Source organism: Clytia hemisphaerica, unplaced genomic scaffold (assembly GCF_902728285.1).
Source record: "Clytia hemisphaerica strain Z4C2 unplaced genomic scaffold, Clytia hemisphaerica genome assembly, whole genome shotgun sequence".
NCBI lineage: Eukaryota > Metazoa > Cnidaria > Hydrozoa > Leptothecata > Clytiidae > Clytia > Clytia hemisphaerica.
The window spans coordinates 228,499-251,033 of NW_027103879.1; the positions used below are offsets into that span (position 1 = coordinate 228,499).

The following is a 22,535-nucleotide window of genomic DNA, read 5'->3' on the forward strand; positions in this document are numbered from 1 at the left end:
AATGAAACAACAACAACATCAACAACAACAACAACTAATCTTGTTTTCATCTCAAGGAAGGAAAAAAGGTGTTAACCCTCCTGGTTAAATTGATATGGTTTGAACAATAACTTGCGGAAGGTTAGCAACTTTTGTCCTGTCAGTTTGAAGTTTCAATTTCAGATTTTTATTCAATTTTTGACTTACTTTTGAACAGAGAGATTTGTTACCATTTATTAGAATATTAGCTCAGATTATTTACATTATACAATTGTTTTTTAGAAAATTTTCGAAGCCCTTTTCTTTCGAACATAATAAGTGGTTTTATATTAATTCTTTATTTATTTACATACAGATTTATGATTTGTTTGTTGTTTTTGTGTATATCCTTTGCGTGGTTGTGCTTTTACTGAATCTTTCTCTTTTAAACGCTTTGCGATGTTATCAATGTTGTGATTTTATTTATGAAGTTTAAAAAAATTTATGCGACCTCGTACCATTGAGGACCTGATTAAATGTTTTCGAGATTTCCGGGCACCTTACGACTTTAATTTTGTATAGAGAGAAATTATCCGTCCTCGAAAGATCTAAAGTCGGTCTCAAAATAATTTGCAGCTGAGACAAATGGCTGTAACTTTTGATAAAATTCGAATCAAGTTGCGATTTTGTGCTCATTGAAAAGATATTTGTGAGTGGAATATTATCAAGCAAAAAAAAATTGGAAAAAAAAAGAAAAATGAAAAAATCATTGCTGGTTAACTCTATAAAATAGTAAAAAACGACAAAAACACAGCCTATTGTTAATCAACCAATAACAAACTGTGTGTGATATCTTTTGATTGAATGAATATTTTTGCAAAAATTTTTCACAGCGATGATGATCTAAGATTGAAGAATCACTCTTGTGAAAATGGTAATTATACCACATTTCTACAAGAAATTGATTTTTTTCTTCTTCATTTTTCATTTTAATTTTTCTTTATTTTTCATTTTTTTTTTGCTTGATGATATTTCACTCACAAATATCTTTTCAACGAGCACAAAATCGCAATGTCATTCAAATTCTATCAAGAGCTACACCCATTTTTTGTCTCAGCTGCAAATTATTTTGAGACAAAGTCTTAAAAGTCAAAAACACATTTTCGTTAAGATTTTAAAACAGCCTTGATTGGCCATATTCAACACTTGAGCACTTTGATATAATACATATGTTCACAACAGCATGGTTTAGGGCATAATATGTTAATAGCTCAATTCTTATAACAGATTATAAATATTATATAGAATATTGTATGCTTTATTTTGATTTGATGTTTTGAAAGCATAACCTAGTAGTAGAAAAAACACCTAGATAGAATGATAGAAACACAGAAAAAACGTTCGACAACGATTCTATGCTTTCCTTCGAAGTAAAGGAACGTTTTTCAACTGAAATTTCACTAACGTAATACCAAAATTAACCAGATACTATTACTGAGGGGCTTCACATAAACCCTTCAAGCTATCCGCTAAACTCACTGTATGGTTACTTAACCCAATCTTAACATAAACTTTCAAAAATACGTCCGTACATTACAGTTCTGTGTCTTTCTCAAATTAAACGAGACCACTTTGTGACCACTCGGTTTTGGAATACATCAATTTCAGCCAATAGAAGGGTTTTCTTCATTTCGGGGTGAAAAAAACTGTAATGTTTAAACATAACGTAACAACTTCAAAATGTCAGCATCCCTTATATAATTCCGACACCCTTCTTCGCCCTGGCTTTAGTCAATGTCAATTGAATATAGAATCCGGTCAGGAAACGCAAGCAAAAAGGTTGAATTTTTATCACGTGATCAAAACGAATAGGCGATCTACAGTCTTTTTGCTGGGCGACGTCATAACAGCCACTCCAAAAATTATTAGCGAGTTTATGTATTTGCACTTTTGAGGACGGTAAAGTGACTGAAGCAATTTGGAAAAACCCGCACTTCTGACCCACAAAATCGAGGACGGTAAAAGTGCTGATTTACCGTCGTCCTCAGTTGGTCATGATCTAGTCAAATTAGAACCTTACCGTCGCTGAAAAACACACACACATAAATTCGGTATTGACCAATCTCTGACGTCAACTTTGATCATGTGACTAAAACGAATGGATAAAAATAATCTCAACAAGACTTCCAGACCAGGTTTTTATTCAATTGACATTGCTTTAGTCTTTTGGTGTCATCTTCCCGCTGGTAATACCTCGAGTCCCTTCTATCTCATCTGAAGGTTCATTAGTGTAATACAGTTCATGTTATCTTCTGTTAGACAAAAAATGCCTTTTACATAACTGACACGTCTACGTTTCATTTATTTACAGGAACAATAAAGAACAAAAATTATAAAAAGACAAAAGTATTTGATCGAAAGAGAGACAGTGATCATACCTATTCGTTGCTTTACATGTGGTAAAGTGGTAGGCAATAAGTGGGACGCGTACCTTGGTCTTTTACAAGCAGAATATTCTGAAGGTGACGCCCTCGATTATTTGGGATTGAAACGATATTGTTGTCGGCGCATGTTATTAGCCCACGTTGATTTAATCGAAAAATTGTTGAACTACGCTCCACTGGAAAAATAAAAACCATAACTTTCTTATTTACTTTTACACGAACTTTCGTTGTATTTATAAACTGTGACTTTTCTATTTCGTGGATTTTCACTGATATCTACAGATATTTTACCCTGAGAAAACTTTTAAAAGACAGAAACTAAACAGTGTGATCATGTCAATTGATATCCCTTCAAAACTAAAATGCGTTATGTTTTGCGATTTCCACGCAACACTTGGTCCACAGATCAAATATCAACAACCAGTAGATTTTATCAACAAAGATGAAATGGACAGTATAGCACCTTACATTATCACAAAACCGACTTTTCAAGGATATTTGATTAGCCTGAAAGCGTTTGGTTATACGTTCATGGGCTATCCGATTGTGATAAGCAATAACAAGTATAAAAGAAATGCGTTATTCTTCAATGTGGTGTTTGTGTTTGACGAGGCTGATGACGTCAAGGAGTTTGAGCCTGTGGTCACCAAACTTGCAGGCTATATGAAGACGTTGGAATTGGAGTCAGAGTATATTTCAGACAAAGAAACAGAGAAAAATATACCGGAAATTTTGAAGAAGATCCTGAACGATTTATCGTAAGTTACTCTCCTGCCTACGGGAACTTCATAATACACGTTTTTAGGCTTAGAATGCCTAAAAACTAAGAAACATGCTGAGGCTGAGAATGAGAAAATAGCATTTTTTAATTCTGTTTTTTTTTTAAGAACCTTCCAATCAAAACAAATGTTTTTTTTCTTTGCATGAAAATAGGCTGATTATGTCAAAAAGTTTAGAAACATGTAAGAAACATTTAAGGCTCAAAAGGCCGATTTCTTAAGAAACATTGAGGCTGCCTGGTAAAACTAGTTTATTGTTTATTTGAAGACTCATGGTGGTTGACAGGTTGAGTGTGATTGAATACCTTTTTATTTTGATATTCTGTTGAATAAAGATATCAGATTTTATAAAAGATATCTCGGAACGTTTATGAATGAAGCAAAATTTGAAAAAGTTTGTTCAAAAATTTCTGATTGAGTTTGTCTGTCTATACTTTCAGGTCGACCGGTGAATGTACTATCCCTGTCAATCATTGCAACACGATTTACCTCAAAGTGAACACACAGCCTATCGAGCCTCCTCTTGTTCTTGATCATCACGTTCCTATATTCAACTGGAGTAAATCTGCTGTCGATTCACAACATTGGAATCTAACTGCTAAAAGAGTTCTCCCTTACATCGATGGTTTCAATCATGTGCAGAAGATCGCAACCCTTGCAAATGTTGATCTTGCTTTGGTCAGATCAGCCCTTCAAACGCTTGTCTTTCACGGCGTTCTTGAGTTGACTCCCATTTTTCTATATTCCAACATGTATGCAGTGAAGCCAGAAATTTCTAGCTTGTATCGCGATGAAGCTTTTCAGAAAGAATGCGTCTCTTTTGTTGCTAGAGATAAAACGAATCTGCCTGAATTCCGTGATGTCTTTATGTTGTACTGCGCTCTCGGTCCCGGCATTTCAGTGAGTGCTTTGTGCGGGAGACATGATCTACAAGAACTTGGTATTGATGAAAAGAAATTGATATTGTTTGGCATTGTGAAAAAGATTATCCATAAATTATGTAAATTCCCAGTATTGACTTCACCGGATTCCCTCTCGTTAGTGATCAGAGAGAAATCGCGTTGGATGACTGGCTATTATGATTATGATGAGATTTGTTGCATGTCTGCAATGAACGGAACTCCCATCACACATGATGAGTTGAACGGCATCACGGAGAATGAACAGCAGGTTGTCCATATTTGGAAATGACACTTTCAACTTGGTTTAGTTTAGGCCATTTGACTAAAGATATGTAGGTGGATTTTTGGATCATTGTTTTGTAGTCTCTTTCCTCTGTAAACTACTTTTGTTGTTTTTACCGTATCTTCCCCCATTTTAACGCACACTTCAATAGGACGATGCCTCGAATGTTTGTCAGAAACTGTTAATGAATATTCCCTTAAGTAATTATGAGATACTAGAATTTTGAAGGTAAATTACTCTTTGAGAAAATATCTCCTTTTTTATCGCGTACCGTTGACAATATTTTTTCGGCTCAAAATGGGGGAAATACAGGGTATAGTATGTTATGATACTAAATTGAAGAAGGTATGATCCAAGTCCGTTCCACGACTCGATTTTTCTAGTATGAGCGGGCTAATTTTTATGATTTTTAAGATATTTTGTTTTTAAATAAAAGTGATGATAACAAAAAGTACGCTGCGTATTTCTCGTGAACGTCAAAGCATAGTCCGTAAACAATTATCTTATTAAACTGATTTTTCTGTTAGAATTAGGATATGTTTTCTCGCTGCCTCAGCGGTAGATTACTATAATTCAACGGGGAGCCTATAGATAAATGAAAATAGGAAGAAAATGTTTTAGATGGGATTTCATAAGGAAGAAAACCAAAAAGAAAATGATAGAATATAAATATTTTTATACAAAGTATAGAGGTTTTCATTTTTTATTAAGTTACGTAATTTCCGCTATCAAGGAAGCAAACGTTCGAATCTGTAGAGGCGATCCCTTACGCAAATCGAACGTTAGCTACCATAATGGCGGAAATTATGCAACTTGAAGGTTTTATTTTTACATAAATGTTTCCATTTTATATGAGACACATATTTCATATCAGGACAGTGGTTACCTATTGTTATATTGTGCTGATATAAGCAAAAAATGTTTTTCTTTTCCTCTTTCTGACAAATCTTGCTCCACATCCGTGTCAATTCAATATCAAAAAGCTTGTAAATTAAAATTGATGAGTAAGCAAACGATATCACTGTTATTTAAAAACAAAACCTTTAACAAAACATGAAGAACCGCTATGCATTTCTTATATTATTCCGAAGCCTAAGATTTTAGATACTTCAAGGATCAAAATCGGGAATTTTAGACATTATTTCAGAATTATTCCCACGTGAAAGTTATATGAAACAGAAGTTTTAGAGGGGTTTTGGATAGCCTTGATGATTAAAACGAGTCATCTCTGAATGTCGATCGATAGATACATAGTACCAACAATTATGTTGGCTCTGTCGGGTAAGATGATTTCTGCAAAGGGACAGTTGTAGTGCAAAGAGGAGCCTGTGGCGGTAGCCTCCGATTGTGATCGCAGACTTACCCCTTGAAGCAAGATATAAGATTCTATTATAGAAACGGTTGTCAGAGGTTTTACGATTCAATTCATATTACGTAAAACAGGATTCTTATTCTGGTAAAAACTCGTGATAGTGAATCAGGATCAGTAAACCATTTCATAAATTACGTCACGAACATGCGAACATCACTTGGCTCGTTTTGAAATTATTGCCATGGTGATTAACTCCCAGTAGATTTTATTAAAACTACTTTCTATTCATAAAAAAACACTTTTTTCTCAATAACCATGGTAATTGTTCGAATACGAGGCAAGTTCCTGATAAATCTCTACTTGCCGTGAATTCAGACCATTTTGTGAATCATTCCATTCTGTAAAAGTTGATATTCTTTAAAAAATAATTAAGGTTCCTATGGTACTATAACTTTAGTTTCTCTCTCGCGTGATAAAACAAGCTTACATATTCTTCTGCTGGGGGCTCTGGCCATAGTGATTTTTTCATTACACAACATGATATAATTTCTTATTCCTTTAAAATTGACTATAGCGAGATAAAAACAAATATACAAGCATTATTGGATATCCAACGCAACAGAAGTATTGATGTTCACCGCAAATATTTTATAAGTATGGTACATGGTTGACTGGTGCTGACCGTGGCTTTGACAGCTTATTTCTCAAAGGTATACTTCAATAATGTAAGATTTCAAAACAACACTCCCTATGATTTTGAATTTATCATGGCATTCATTTCTCGTTTTTTGGCTGGAACTTTCCCCCACAATTTCCATTTAGCCGCTCAAAATTTTTACAATTTTGAACCGACCAGCCACAGCTTTGTTAATATCATAAGCAGTTCTACTTCAACTCATTGAGAGATTGTAATTTATTTTTCAGGCTTCACGCGGACAAATTTTTGGTATACCAGAGAACAATCACGGTGTGGAGCCTGATGTCCTTATTGACCGAGGTATCTATATTTTGGTCCCTTTGTCCCTTTGGTCGGACATTCAAATTTGTGTTTAAAAAACCAAATGTAACGTGTTTTCTAACAGGATAGTCAAAAAGAAAATACAGCGGAGTGGTCTGCTATAATGCACATTTCAGCTTCTTATTCCCGCTAGAATTTGACTTTTTTTGTCACAAAATAAACTTGTCAGCTGTTTCGTGAACCTTAATATTGTATAAGATACCACTTGCCTACATTTTGAACAACACCTTCTTCACAAAAAATTTGCCATTTATTTTTTAAGAGACGAAACCATCCCCTGGTTACCTCATTAAAACCATTCCGCGAATGTCAACCGAATACAAAGTTTCAACGAAATTCATCATCCATAGCTTACCGGTCAAAACTACGGCTTGTTTATTCCGCTTCAAGGGTGATCCCTTCGAAAATGGCTACGGCTGCGCGTAACCCGAAAATATTCGTTACACCACAGCCTGCTGTGACAGTCACATCAGCAGTAAATGGAGCGAATTAAGCTTGAAAATCGAATTAGGGGAACTGGCTCTTGGACATTATCACGCAGTCGTTATCGAGCAGCGGTATGTCAGGAACGGTCTATATAGATACAGAATTCTCTTGAATGGAGTTGAAAAGTATTCAGTGATAAACAAGGACGCCAGACAGTTCTATAATGTCCAGTGTTTTGCTTCAATACAAAGTGAAATGATTGCACCTGCCAATGCAACAATCAAGTATTCAAGTTTGACTAATTTCTTGTAGATATTTAAAAGTTTCGAAAATGTGCCAAAAACTGACAGTTTTTTCACTCCCAATTTAGCTGTTCTTAATTTACGAACCAGGGGCTGTGTACTCCATGTTGAGTCATCGTTGTCATGGGTTGGCCCCGCCCTTACACAAGTTGATCAAACGAAAGAGGGACGAGTTTTAGTACTTGGACACTGAAGTGCACGATAAGAGGTTTTTCAAAAAATATTCCCTCTAATTACAAATTAATGAAAATAATTTATCAAAAAACATTTTCAAAATATCGATTTACAAACAAATAAGTTTACGGTCATTAATGTTTATCAACACAACAGAGTCTCTTTTTTTTCAAAATATTTACTGTAAATCTCGAAACTATCTAAATTTGCGAAAATTAATTCCGCAAAAAACGCTAATTTCATAGCTTCACACCGCGAAAATAAGTTCCGCGAAAATTAGTTTCCTTAACGTATTTTTTCGATCCTTTGTGGAACCAGGATTTAATTTTCTGATCTTTTAGACTCTTACCGGAACTTTCAAGTTCCAAAAAGGCACTCTTCAGGGCACAAATACCAGTACCTTAACATGTCTAATTAATCAGACGGATATCAATTAAAGAAGAAGGTTACCCGTACATTTTCGGTTGGTTTTCTTTTTACAATCCGATTTGTGTTTCCAATTTTTACCATAGGTTCTTAGAGCATAGCATGATGGACAACGCGGCATTTTGGTTTTAACTTTATTCAATACAAAACTTCAAGTGGAGGGATCACCGTATCCGCTTTATAGGATAGCTGGTCACTTTTTACGCTTAACCAGTTCTTAGAATCGACTTTATAATCCCACGTTCGTTCCTACTCGATGCCAATTAGCATTACCGTACCAAATTGCTACTGCTCTATGGTCACTCGTTCTCCATTCTTGGTAGTAGCCATGTTCCTTAGTAAATGAGTCCAAGGCTTTTCGATAAAGTCCTGATGTCCAGTGTTTACTGTCTATAAACATATCGATATCCTCGTCGTAATGAAGAATGCTTTTAGAGCGGGCGTAACTCATGACAAAACCACCGACTATAACATATGACACGTTATGATTGTTTAAATAGATACTAAGCTTCTCCAACATATCCATCATTTTGCGGCAACAGCACGGCGGTGTATCGATTCTCATTTTACGTTTGGTGTCGTAAATGGCGCCAGGATCACAATGTCTCGTGTATTTTGTACAGCCCAAGTTTGTTATTGTTCCGTCTGTGTGAACAATCCATTTGACTCTCTTTTGGGGAACTTTCTTTTTGTTATAAAATAACGTTTCATCTTGAAACAAACTTTTGTAAAGTTTGTTGTATTTGTCATCTTCTAAATTTTGGTTGTATTCTTGTAATTCGTATATCGCCCAATCAGCCGGTGAAAAATGGAATGTTTTACACTTTTCGAAACGGACTTCTGAGCTGTTACGTAGTAGGTTATATTGATCGAAACTCAAATCGCTTGTCCTTGTATAAAACTTTCTTTTTGGGAGAGGATGCCTGATGCTATCGTTTTTGTTTTGGTGTAATAAGCGATGTGTATCGAATGATACCAAATAAAAATGCACTTGCGATAATAAAAAGTGGTATTCGAAAAATTTTGCCATTCAATTTTTTCTTATTTTCACTGTAACAAGATAGAGATAATTATGAAATTAGATTTTCAATTTGATTTTGCACACACATACGTTTTCAATACAGACAATACATGCATCATTCAAGCAATCTTCAACTGAAAATTGAAGATTGAGATTCAAGAGGATATATATTTTCAATTAACAGTGCTTAAAGCTTTCTAAGCCAATCAGAATACGAACATATTTTTTTGTCAAATTATTCTGAAGCCTACGGGTGATCTTTTGATTTTCACGACTGTGTGAGTATTTTGGTTCAATTCCTCTAAGAAATTGCATATTTTAGAAATTGCAAAGCTTTTCAAAGTGTTCTTAAGTCTCTGACATAAATTACTAATTATAGAAAAATTTTGTTTTAATATGGGGACCCCAAGCGGTTTGAATGCGTGAAAATTTCTGGAACAACATATAACTATCATTATCATATATCATTAAAATATAATTATTCGGGTTATTTGAGTAACAATAAACAGTAGGTCTTTTAATAACATAAATTTTACAGGTATCTATGATAAACTACGAACACATAACACTAATCAAGTTTGCTAAATACCGGAAAAGCCGAATTGAAAGCAAAGTCTTTAGCTTCAGTAGCTGCCCTTCTCAAGATATAACCTCGACAAACTCCATACTCATTGCGGTTGAACACTTTGTAATTGACGCAGAATTCGGTGTTAGGATCGTAGTAATTTCTTCCGCATCGAACTTTGCGAGGGTATGCTTTTCCACGGTAGCATTTTTGAGATTTTGTGTTTGTAAGTGGTAGACCTTAGAAAAAATAGGAAATGGTGTTACTGTAATTGCACTTACAGTTCGAGACAGCGTCGGCAGTCAAGAAGATTTACTTGAGAATCGAAAGCTTGAACTCATAATACCTTATCGGTCCTTTTTACGCCGGCCTCTTTAACGCCGGCCCTTATTACGCCACAACCTGATTTTGGGTTTACGCCAATTAGGGCCGTAAATAATGCCAAAATTTGTTAGAATGGCTATTTATGCTTTAATTTACATTAAAATACCACTTTTCAGTCAGTAGTAAACTGTTGAAAATTCCATTGAAAATCACTGATTTTTGCGAAGTTTTAAATATGAAGTAAAAATCCTTTGAATAGAGAAAATTGGTCAAAAATTAACGCCACTTTTAAGTAAAATTTACTAAATTTTGGCCCTTTTATCGCCGGCCCTTATTACACCAAGAGCCTAAAAAATGCCAATAAGGGCTGGCGTAAAAACGGCCGATAAGGTAGTTGTTCTACTATTAAAACTACTCAGCTAGATTGATCTAAAATTTGGTTTGAATCAAGTTTTCGGGTGTTAAAATAACAATCGGGCTCACCCACAGCAGCGTTGGAAAGGTTGTGCAAAGTAGAGATTGTTGTTGCAACATAATTGCGATGAAGCATCCATTATTTGCCAACCACCTTAAAAAGTTGAAAAATTTATTTTCAATACCTATGGTTGATGGTAACTAAATTATTACAAACATTCCATAAAAATAGTGACGTTCGATATGTATTTACGAGGTGATGGAATGACAAAGCTAGGAATCGATATTGACCCTTCTTATAAAGAATTCTAAGGAAAAGCAACCTCACAGATCCACTTAGAACCCTTCCCACAGGAAAAATTGGCCAAAATGTTGTCCCCGGTGGAAAATGATCCTCCAATTTTTGTCCCCACTGAATATAATCAAATAAACCAATCCTCGCTGCAAAATATTTACTATTTTTACCACTGATTTTTTTGACTTAAAAACAAAAGAACTGAAATCCCCAGCAATAAAAAATATGGGAATGACAATCCCAATGCGTTTCAGTTCGTCATTTTATCCCCACTGGCTGAAAACATCCTACCGGGTCTGTGAGAAGGAGGCGTTTTACTTACAATAGGTGTACTGGATGTGGGTATTTAAGAAGGTGAACAAAATAGCATTATTGTTCAAATTGTTGTTGTTGTTGTTGTTATTGTTGTTGTTGTTGTTATTTCCAGCAGATACCGAAATTATCAACGATAGCCCAACCAAACATTTGAACAGTCCCATGCTGATTAACTTATGTTTTTACTCACGTCATTCATGCGCCACCTCTCTACTCTTGCTTGTCAGATAGATTGATAACTTCCCATCAACAAAGATCCACTTTTTATTTCAAATTAAGCCGATTTGAGATATTGTCTTGGGAATTCCGCAGGCTTTAGTTTTACCGAAACATGTATTTGGAGATAACCAATAAAGAGTTAACTCATTTGGGAAAATATCATATTATTTTTTTTTACTAATGACGTCTGGGAATTGATTAAAGATAAGACACTGATAAACTCAAACGATATAAATTGACAACCAGATTTATTTGAGCAAGCATTGTGAAGATCGACAATCAAAGAAATATTTTGAGTGGATCAGGTAGGGTAATTTATCATATATGATAAAAGTTTGTTCATCATTAAATTTTTCAAATTCAGAAGTAAAGGGCTGCCATTCGCTTTAGAATGCTAAAAATATTTTCTTTCCTGTGGATTAGAGTTTTACTCCATGGCCATACAGGAGGTTCTCTCAGCGGACCGTCAACTCACGCAATCACGCATATTTTTTTTCCCAATTCACCCATTATCTGTTCACACAAAGTCTTTCTATTCACACTCACGCGTAATTTTGTTAAACTTTCACGCATTCACGCAGGTGAAAAAACCCTTTCACGCATTCACACAAACCGCTGGGAGGGTCCAATACAATGAGGAGCTTTCGCTAATTTGGACTTCTATTTTAATCTTTTTACAAATTGAACTCTTTCTCAGCTCCTCTCAAGGGGCAACCTGCTTTAGATGCTCCCTATAAGTAGGAAATGTGGCTCCCCTTTGAGTTCGAAACTGTACTTTTGTTTTAATTTTCAGATAATCTTCATTATGCAGATGTGGACAGTGATTACGCTCATCCAACTATATGTCTCTGGCTCATTCTGTCGACAATTTCTCAACAACATAGACGACGAAGACAGTTGGTATCCAATAGATTATTCGAGCGAATCTTCTGCTGAACACTCTATTGAGGATGAAACATACAACAAATCACCATTTGTTTCAGAAAGAAGACAATATGCTGACCCTTTCCAAGAAAACGATATGGAGCCAAACTTTTATGAAGAAATTGACGAAAATAAGATGGTGAGAATCACAGGCTACGAAAATATACCAGCAGTTCGTCCAACACAAAAACAAGATACAACAGAAACAGCCACTACAACTGCTGCCCCAACTACACCTCATTCCCATAAACCATCTCGCACTAACTCTACTGACCAAACAAAACCTGGAAATCTCGCTAGAAAATTGCAAAATGAAGAAGAAGACCCGCTCTGGTTCAAAATACACACACGAAGACGTAATCATAACAAGAATATCAATATTAATCATAACTCGAATGTTAATATTAACTCGAACCATAATTCCAATTCGAATCACAACTCTAACACAAATGTCAATATCAACCGTAACTCAAACGTGAATAGCAACTCGAACCATAACTCGAACACAAACATCAACGTTAATCAAAACACTTTCAGACCTTTCTACATTGGCAACTTCCCAAAACACTGGCATATGTGTGAGTTCTAGATATTTCTGACATTTTCTCCTTTAGCTCTAATACGCACTCCGCAGAAATAATTCGAAACAGGGTTTTCATAGTGAGATTGTTACAGTGGGCGAAGTAAGGCAACAATCTTGGAAATATCTTGAAAATATGATATTTCCATTATACATTTGTAAATATGAAACTATGACTTTTCTATATTTCCAAAGTTTAGGAAATATGATATTTCCAAAAGTTGGAAATATTTTGAAAATATGTTATTTCAATGAATTTCAGGTTTGGAAATATCATGAAATAAAAAAAAGTCATATTTTCATATTTACTAAAGTCTGTCTCAAAATAATTTGCAGCTGATACAAAAATGGGTTGTAACTTTTGATAGAATTCGAATTAAGTTATGACTTTGTGCTCATTGAAAAGATATTTGTGATTGGAATATTATCAAGCAAATGGTAAATAATTTTTTTTGCTTGATAGTATTCCACTCACAAAAATCTTTTCAACAAGCACAAAATCGCAACTTCATTCAAATTCTATCAAAAGCTACAGCTAATTTTTGTCTCAGCTGCAAATTATTTTGAGACAGACCTTAATGTATAATGCATGGATATCACATTTTCAAATTATTTCCAAGATTGGAAATCTCTTAATTCGCCCAGTTTTAGTTTTATGGATTGAATAAAACTAAATCGTGTATCTCGTAATACTTATTTATAGGAATTAGAAAGATCTCCTGTGATCACTCTGAATACATTTGACATTGTTTTTATCAGGTGGTGGATACATCATCGACAACTTTTCGCAATTGTGTTGTCAAGGAAATCCAGTGAACAAACAACCATTTTCCATGTGCTGCGGGTAAGTTAATCTTTTTCAGAAGACAAGATTTATTTGAACTGAGAGTCCGTTATGTATTCCAAAACACCTTTTTGACCATAGCCGCTAATTGCCGCGCGGACATTTTTTGTCCGTTTCATCCCACTAAAACCGTCCCAGTCGTTTTTTTTTTGCACCTTTATAGATAATAGAAAAATGTGTCAAAAAAAGGATTGGATCGAGTTTAGTGGGATAATTAGATAATTAAATGACACGCACCTGACCGCGCGACTACGGTCGAAAAGGTGTATACGCCCTTGTAATGATCAAAGCTCAGTGTCGATTTTGATTGGCGTTATGAAAATAATGCTGTGTACTTTTTGAATCTTCCTTTCTTGGCTGGACTAAAAGCCTTTAACGGATCAATAAAACAGGGTTATTGTATTTTTGAAGCTATTCTTTTTTCAAACTGAATTTACTTTCAGCTCTGGGCTTTACAACTTGATCACGGAAGATTGTGTTTCTGGTTCACCCGTTGCCAAGAAGCTCCCAGAATGTGGTTCATCTAAAACAACGTATGATGCTTTCAAACAGTTTTGTTACCATGGCGATGTCTATGCTCACGAAAAATATGTGGAATGCGACGGTGCTTTGTATTATGTCTAAATTCTGTTAAATTTTTATAATATATTTAATAATTGGAGTTTTTTTGGAAAAATTTAAAAATACAAAAGTGTTCAAATCTCAGAATCGAATAGGCCAATTGCAGGCACGATATTGTTCTTAAATGTTCTTAGTTTCAACATTCTGAGCCTTATTGTTCCCTTTTAAAAATGTTTCAATAAAGCCCACCGGATTCATGTAGTCGTGTTTTTATTTGAAAATATAGTATTAAAGTGTTGTTAAAGTACTGTTTTTCCTTTTTCAATCTCAATTACATTTTAAGGAGCTTTTTAAGATTTTAATCAATCAATTTTTTCATTCTTTCAAAATATGTCAGCTTTTCAGGCGCTCTCAGTCTACTTCACTTCACGGGCGCTTAATGAAAATTATCAAAAAACACCCCTGTCTCGCAGATCCGGAAGAACCTCTCAATGGGAGTGAAAATTTCTATCAAAATCCCAATAGGCCCCAATAGGGATAGTTTAAAAAGTCCAGTGAGAATAGTTTTGGGGTGTAGTGTTTTTTTCATTGTATTTCAAATGGGGATAAAAAGTCAACCTTTCAGTGCGGTAGAAATTGCAGGGGACGTCGGGACAAAATTGTAGTGAAAAAATTTCAAGTGGTTAGTGGTCTCCGGGTTTGTGACATAGGGTTGACAAAAGCTAATATCAATCAGGAGTTGATTCTTGTATAATTGATATACAGCATTCTTTTATAAATTAAATGTCAGTAAAATAACAAATAAAAACCTTCAATTTAATCTGAACATCTGAACTATACATCTACATCGAGTACCAAATCAACGGATGCACGGCATTTTAGGTAGAGCGAATAAGGAGAATGAATGTACCATGTATAAATCGGGGATCAATGGGGATTTGATTCTCTGTCAGAATTTTTCTGCCATGTGTCACGAGTGTTGAACCGCCCATCATCCGCCCATCTGTGGGTGCGCGAACTGATGTATGGGTACTATGTATGGGTAGACCCCGTAGTTTGAATTTTAGACGATTTTAAGAAAGGATGCAAGAAGAGTTGGATTTGGACTAGTAATGAAGCAGGCTGCATTGTGGATGAGTTTGCCCACAATGCAGTCACGTTAAGAATTTGGAATGATAATTTGTATCAAGCAATATTATGTGATTATTGTCGTTATATTGTAGCAAAGAAATGTTTTTTGAAGCAAATACTGAAAGTACCCACATTCATGTGTGTGTGACATATGTGAAAAATGCTGTTTTTAAGCGTATATGCAATAAGTTACGCTACATTTTGTGAGAGTCACTGAGTTTCGGATGAGAAATATTCAGACCTTTATGTCATGTTTGAAAGTTTTGAATGCAAATCTCATATCAAAATATCGCTCTTCAAAATTAATAAAAACGGGGAAGGATAAAAAAGGGAAATACTATATAAATAGTTATTTTGTGATAACGTATGCTTGGTCTTTTTATTAGGTTTTAGTGTCAAGGCCAATACTATTCTAAGTTATTAGTTGTCTGTTCACGCAGAACATGTGCTATCGCTACAGTTGTTTAAGGAAGAAAGTGTACAGTGACAGTATTTTTACTATCGTTCATCGCGCTTGCGCAGTATAAAACTAAAAGAGCGTGCCCGGTACGGAGAAAGAAGAATTGGCAGTAAGAAAAACAAATTTGAAAAGCGTCAAGTGAATTATTCACAAGGATAGTGTTGAAGAATTTATAAACAACACATTTCTGCTAATACATGCGTAAATGGTTTCATTTTCGCGAAAAATTTGCTATAAGAAGAATTGAGTTTGTGAAATTGAGTTCATATTGAACACGCTTTTGGTGAGTGAACTGTTAAAAACATCGTGAAGATGTATCTATCTTTATTTCTTGGATTGCTGTTTGCAGTCACCACGCCTTGTTCAAGTCACCTTACAAAGCATTACATGTCTCATAAAGAACTTGAAAATCATCTGCAGAGCTTGACATCAATGTTTCCCGATATTTCCCGAGTATACAGTATCGGGGAGAGCGTAAAAGGAAGAAGTTTACTTGTTATGGAAATTTCATCGAACCCTGGCGAACACGAGTTTCTGGAACCAGAATTCAAATATGTTGGTAACATGCACGGAGATGAGACAGTGGGTCGGCAAATTCTTTTGAACTTAATTGAACTGTTGTTGTGGAACTATACTTCCAACCCTGCGATCAAACAACTGGTTGATACAACAAGGATACACATTCTCTGCACCATGAATCCTGATGGTTTCAACAAAGCACAAAAAACACAAAACGATTATTTACCAGATGGCCGGAACAATGCAAATAATGTCGATTTGAACAGAAACTTCCCAGACCCTTTTGTGCCATCATATTTCAGTAAGGTTCGAATGCAAAAAGAAACAAAGGCAGTTATAGACTGGCTGCATTCACTCCCATTCGTTCTCTCCGCTAACTTGCACGGTGGAGCAGTCGTGGTAAACTATCCTTATGATAACTTCAAAGAGTTTCAGCGTTATTTATTTTTCGGTCGTTCGATTTATGCCGGGACTCCAGATGATGACGTTTTCAAGTAAGTTTGAATCTCTTATCCCACGAAATTTTTAAAAGAAAAATGATGTTTTATTGTCTATGTATGAAACACTACCCCTCGCACCACACAATGTTGCAAAATGGCTACAATGGAACTGACTGTAAATTTCTTTGTTTCTCCTGCTTCTTTGAGCTTTAAGAATATAGAATCTTTTAAGTTTTAAAGTCTCACTTGCTAAAAACATTTAGACCAAATTTATCTCAGTGAAAAGGGTTCAGGGACGCTTACTTTCAAATTTGACATTTCTTTATCCAACAGACCTCTTATTTTTTCACGATAGATCGATTTCGAAGACGTATTCAAAGAGTCATCATAACATGAGTAAAGGGAAACATTGCGGAGAAGACAAGTTTGTTGATGGAATCACTAATGGTGCAGAATGGTAAGTCTTTGGTATTTTGAATGATCTTTCTTTGAGCGAGACGTGGCAGTGAACTACAAATTCCATTCTCGTTTTTGAAAAAAAAAACGAAATGGTCATTTCAATTTTTTTTGTCATCTAAGTCTTAGACCGAGTAGACTTCTGTTTTACATTGAAAATTTTTATGAGCCACCTCTAGTGGAGTCCCTGATCACTTAACTGAGTTTACTTATCTTTCATTTCAATCAGATAGATAAAGAAAAGAAGTGTAAAAATTATTTGCTTTGCCTTCATTATAGGTACACAGTGAGTGGAGGGATGCAAGATTACAATTATCGATACACCAACTGTTTTGAAATCCTGATCGAGCTAAGCTGTACAAAATTGGTCCCTGAAAAAGACCTTCTTATGTATTGGGAACACAATCGAAAAGCACTGTTGAGTTATCTCGCTCGTATTCACATGGGAGTCAAAGGTATGCAAAAAAAGTTTCGAACTGCTATTTCTATTTTCAGCAGATCTGTATTATGTATGCAATAGGCATTTCCAAAATTTGGAAATATTTTGAAAATATGATATTTCAGATTTGGAAATATTAATACAATAATGACCGGTTAGTGAGGGCTGTACTGAGAAATATTGCCCGAGGTCAAGTAACGACCGAGCTTGCGAGGTTGTTGCGTTGACCGAGGGCAATATTTTCAGTACAGCCCGAAAAAAACCGGTCATTATTGTATTTGTTAACCGTTTCCTTCAACTTTGATTGATTTTTAGCGCTTTATCCAGGAAAAATAGGGAAATAAAGCAGAAAAAACAAGCGAAAAGAGATAAAAAATTGCTATAATTTCTGACGTCAGAAATAAAAAATAAGAGAAATGATGTCAACGCATTGTTCATTTTCCTTTGAAAAAGTGACGTCACAATGAATTTTCCTAACGACGGGCAACTCTGGACAATGTAGGCCCGTCGTCATGCGAAATGGACCAATTGCAGTGCGCAAAAAGCCATGTAGCCCGCTTCGAAAAAGTAACCGGTTAACAACATGAAATATGACATTTCCTCAACTTTGGAAATATAGAAAAGTTATACTTCGATATTTACACATGTATATGGAAATATCATATTTTCAAGATATTTCCAGGATTGGAAATCTTTTATTTCGCCTAGTGTTATTTTGAGTGCGATGAATGCCTTGTTTTGCTGGAACCATTACCAATGTTACTAAATCCCTTGGGTCATATTAATAGTGTAAACTTCTTATGAACCCTTGGGAATCAATCACCATAGCAATATTTTGAAAACGAGGTAAGTGATTCTCGTGAGGCAATTTATAAAAAGGTCCTATTATTTGTGATTTTTTGACTTCTTTGTGAGCTTAAAGTATTATATAGAGAAAATAAAACCTATTCCCGGTCCCTTCCTTCACCTTTTGTGATAGCGCTCATAAATATGGTAATACTAAATTAATACGAGCAGCTCTTTTCGAGTTTGGAAGGAAATCATTATTGAGGATAAAATCATTTCCTCGTGAATTTCAACATCCGACTCTATTTTGATGAATTATTCGTAGAATATTTGATAGAGAATTTCATTTCCGTTTCTCACTTTCATGTTTATCAAATTAATTTTTAATTATTTTTCAAGGGGTTGTTCTGACACATGACCATGAACCAATCGAAGGTGCAAAGATTCTAATCCACGATCGAACAAAAGAAATCAAAACATGGAGAACTGGGGAATATTGGCGATTATTGTTGCCTGGAAACTATCAGCTCGAAGTTTCGGCTGACGGTTATTTTACTCAATGGAAAAATATCACTGTTACAGAAGGAGAAGTGACGAGAATGGATTTTAATTTATTTGAGAGTGCATCGTTGAGAATTTCACCTGCAACGAGCATTCTTTTTGTACATATGATTATTGCATTCCTGCTAGCTTGACCTCTATATTCAACTTTTTATACCTCAATGTAAATAGCTATCAAATCTCTTAATTTTATCATAAATAATTTATTTCGTTTTTAATATACCGACGCAATACACCGAACTTAAAAAAAAAGCTTTCTCGTTTGCTGTAACATAAAATTTTAAACATTGACGTCATTGCGTTTAAAACGTTTGTTTCGTTTGTTTGTGACGTCATAACTAGTAGCATGCTGTTGGAAACGAAACAAAAACAATGAAAAAGAAATACTTCTAACTTTTAAGATTTAAACTTGTTAACTTCCTGTTGATAAAATATATTTGTTCCTTTTGCCCTATTTACTCAAAAGCGAGCAAAAAATACTTTAAAATTTACAATTTATAAATACCTTCGTGTTTTGGAAAAAGTTATTTTTGTTTTCTTTCTGCAAATAGTTTACAGACGATCACGTTGTTTATCAACATTCGATTAGGGATCAATAGAACGCCCCTCCCCTTACCCCTCATTCTGAATAATGGCCAATTATCAGGTTGTCTCTGCTAAGATAGATAGTTACGGTTGAGCCAAAGGCGAAAAAAATTTGTTACCTTTCACAAGGCAAATATATTGAATAAAAATCGAGATTTACAATATATTTAGTGAAGTATTTATAGCATAATCCGTAAAAAATTGACCTATTTTATTCAAAAAACAATATATAATTGATTACATTATAGGATTGTTTAAAACAGCATTCTGGTCAGCATATTATACGTGATTTCTTGACACCCATACAATTTAGTTTGCAATAAGCAGAAGACATGCAATGAAAAGGCAGGTGTTGGTAATGAGTCTCTCTTCATTTGAAATCAAGGTTTCCATAGCCTCCTCTTTTCGTTGAAAGTGAAACACTTTCGAGGACTGTCACACTACGACACTATCACCAAGCATCGGTTTTGAACCAACATCATAACACCAAATCGAGAGAGAAAAGTTTTTTTCACCAAACTTTGACCCAAGGATTTCGGTTACTGTTTGCATGGAGGCATTGATGGTCTCCTGGATGACGGTGCCTAGAATCAAGAAACAATAACAAACATGAAATTCATATTGAACTAATGCAGAATATTCACACAAAATACAACATTTATAAAAGAAATATTCCTGTTAATTAGTTTTAAAACGGTCTTCAAACATCTATCTATAACTTTTTATATTGCCATGGAATACCTTTTATCTATTATCAATCTATTGTCCTTTTAGAAAATCAACTCGTACCTGACACAAACGCTTTGATAGCAACGTTCACAATTAAATGGGATCAAATTGATTTGTCGACAGTTGGGTGAAGAACACTTATTCTTCTTTCGTTTTTTGAAAACATTATCCTTGCATCCACTTTGTATATGTCGTTCAACCTGAAGGGAATGATAGGAATGGAATTAAAGTTAAAGCATCAAAGAGAGCTAGGATTTTCTTTATTCAAAATTTTATCCTCATAGCTTACAAGATATTGACAACTTTTCGTTGTAATTAAAAATGTCTTCTTTTAATATATATTTTTAAAGTGTTTGTTATGTCTTAAAATAGGAAACCTCAAAATACCTGGGTGTTATCGTCAGCACCATTGATTCCTTTGGTAATGTATTGCTGACAAAGTGGGCAAACTGGTATTGTACTCTGAATGAAATAAACGAAGCTTTATAATAATATGGAAACACTGAATTAATGCATTTATTATGCAATTATTATTTGCCCTTTTGATTTCCTTGATTAAACAAAAGAAATTTGTTGACAAAGAAGTAGCTCTATCAGTAGGGTAATTAAGATAAAAAGCAGCAAATATTGTGGAAAATGGTTATTTTTTCAAAGTTTAAATGTCGAGTCAGTAAATTTGTGTTGACCTATAAAGGCAAAGATTACACAAATTTGCTAGTCTGCATTCCAACAAACTCCACTTGAAAAAAAAACTAAATGAGACTCAGTGGTCTTCCTAATTGCAAGGGTGTTAAATACCAAGACAGAGTTTGTAGTTTGTTCCCCCCTTGACACCTTCCAAAGAATGATAAAGGGGGGGGGGTCAGAAATTTTCATGAAAAAGGAAGGATATCAAGGAAGGGGAAAGGGGTAGTTTAAGAAGGGGGTAGTTTGAGAAGTGGGGAACTTAATTATATATATTGTAGATTATTTTCAAGCACTGTTATGAAATTTGGTCTTCATGAAAAAAAGTTTTCTGTTTGAGTCAATAAGAAGAAAGAAGTTTATTATTTTGCTTTCTCTCTCTTAAGATATTTCACATATATTTGTTAGCTAATTTTTTGTCTGAAATCCTTAGGGGATAGGTATTTTTAAAGGTTGGGGTAATGCCAAGAAGGGGGATCATTTAAGAAGGGGGTATCAGACCCCTTTCTGCACTATATGTTTATAACCCTATTTAGCACGGGGGACAAAAGCCCTACTTAGAGCTACTGCCTTGAAATTTTACAAGTTTTTCTAACTTTTATTCAACTTAAAATTTTTTTAGTCCTCCTAAATTTGATGATGTCGGCACTTTTAAAAAGTGACCCCAAATTATATAGAGGAAGCAGTTAGATTTTTGGAAATCTATAAAGTTGAATATCTTTTCAACCAAAATTTACATGACGTAAAGGAACATGATGACGTCATAATTACAAAATGGCGCCCTGTTTCCAAAAGATTTAATTTGTGGCGCGCTTTACAGCCTATAAGACTTAAAATTTTTTAAAAGCCTTTTCTTCATCAAGAGATACAGCCATTTCAAAAAATTTCCTAGTGATAAAATGATTAAATAATAATAGATAAATAATTATATAAACTGCTGACGTCATGAAAAGTATGATTGATAAACTTGGTGGAGTTATCAAAACAAATTTGTTGTCAAAGAGTTTTAACAGTAAGTGAAAATACAGGGCAAGATATCATACAGTCCCATGTTTCGACGAATTGTGCCAAGTTAGCTAGATCAGTTGACGGTAAAAGGTTTTGAGGCTGAGACAGACTTTAGTTGAAGTATGCTTACATCTTTATCAATCTTTTCAGAGCAAGAATGAGTGTCCTTGTGTGACAAGCTGAAAAAAAGAGAAAGAAGAAGAGGTTAGAAGTGACAGATAAAGGATGGAACATCATTTGTAATTTGTTCTCTTTTTGAAAAAAAATAGCTGAGTAAACAACAATAACTGAATTGAAAAATTAACTCTACAAAAGTGTCAACTAAACCTGTCAAAAATATATGAAAAAAGTACCTAGCTAAGGCTCAAAATTATACTCTTTCTTACCAAAATTCATTTTTGCAAAAATCACATTTGAAGGGAAGATAATCCAAAACTCTACAGGAATCCACACCACAATGTCTGCCAATAGCCATCAAATCAAAATTATTAGAGTTTGCCATGGTCAGATGGTAAAGGTAAATTTCGTCTGTCTTCTGGTGTAAAAATCTTTGAATGAGATGTCGATTAAAAAATTTTATTTTATGTTGACTGTAAAAGATGACAAAGCACTTTCACTTTCGACTTCGAAAAATCTGGAATTTTGTCTTCG

General features: G+C 34.6%; 3 protein-coding genes and 1 long non-coding RNA gene across 4 annotated transcripts; 3 read left to right on the forward strand and 1 right to left on the reverse strand.

Annotated features, from left to right (window-relative positions):
• Positions 1-2,644: 2,644 nt before the first annotated feature.
• Positions 2,645-14,186, forward strand: LOC136808454 (GATOR1 complex protein NPRL2-like). Its single transcript, XM_067064987.1, has 5 exons — positions 2,645-3,160; positions 3,622-4,363; positions 11,971-12,679; positions 13,441-13,525; positions 13,969-14,186. Exons 1-5 carry the CDS (start codon positions 2,736-2,738, stop codon positions 14,147-14,149), a joined length of 2,142 nt encoding a protein of 713 aa, XP_066921088.1. The 5' UTR covers positions 2,645-2,735; the 3' UTR covers positions 14,150-14,186.
• On the forward strand, positions 6,251-7,375 carry LOC136808444 (uncharacterized). The gene is made up of 3 exons (XR_010846887.1): positions 6,251-6,388; positions 6,603-6,675; positions 6,959-7,375. It is a non-coding gene; the product is annotated as an uncharacterized lncRNA (long non-coding RNA).
• A 1,752-nt stretch (positions 14,187-15,938) lies between the features above and the next one.
• On the forward strand, positions 15,939-19,092 carry LOC136808441 (carboxypeptidase D-like). The gene is made up of 4 exons (XM_067064977.1): positions 15,939-16,690; positions 16,992-17,093; positions 17,372-17,547; positions 18,717-19,092. Exons 1-4 carry the CDS (start codon positions 15,990-15,992, stop codon positions 19,010-19,012), a joined length of 1,275 nt encoding a protein of 424 aa, XP_066921078.1. The 5' UTR covers positions 15,939-15,989; the 3' UTR covers positions 19,013-19,092.
• A 712-nt stretch (positions 19,093-19,804) lies between these two features.
• On the reverse strand, positions 19,805-22,450 carry LOC136808443 (AN1-type zinc finger protein 2A-like). The gene is made up of 5 exons (XM_067064979.1): positions 22,271-22,450; positions 22,015-22,063; positions 20,580-20,654; positions 20,253-20,392; positions 19,805-20,047 (listed from the first exon to the last, which is right to left on the reverse strand). Exons 1-5 carry the CDS (start codon positions 22,384-22,386, stop codon positions 19,975-19,977), a joined length of 453 nt encoding a protein of 150 aa, XP_066921080.1. The 5' UTR covers positions 22,387-22,450; the 3' UTR covers positions 19,805-19,974.
• Between the last annotated feature and the right edge of the window lie 85 nt (positions 22,451-22,535).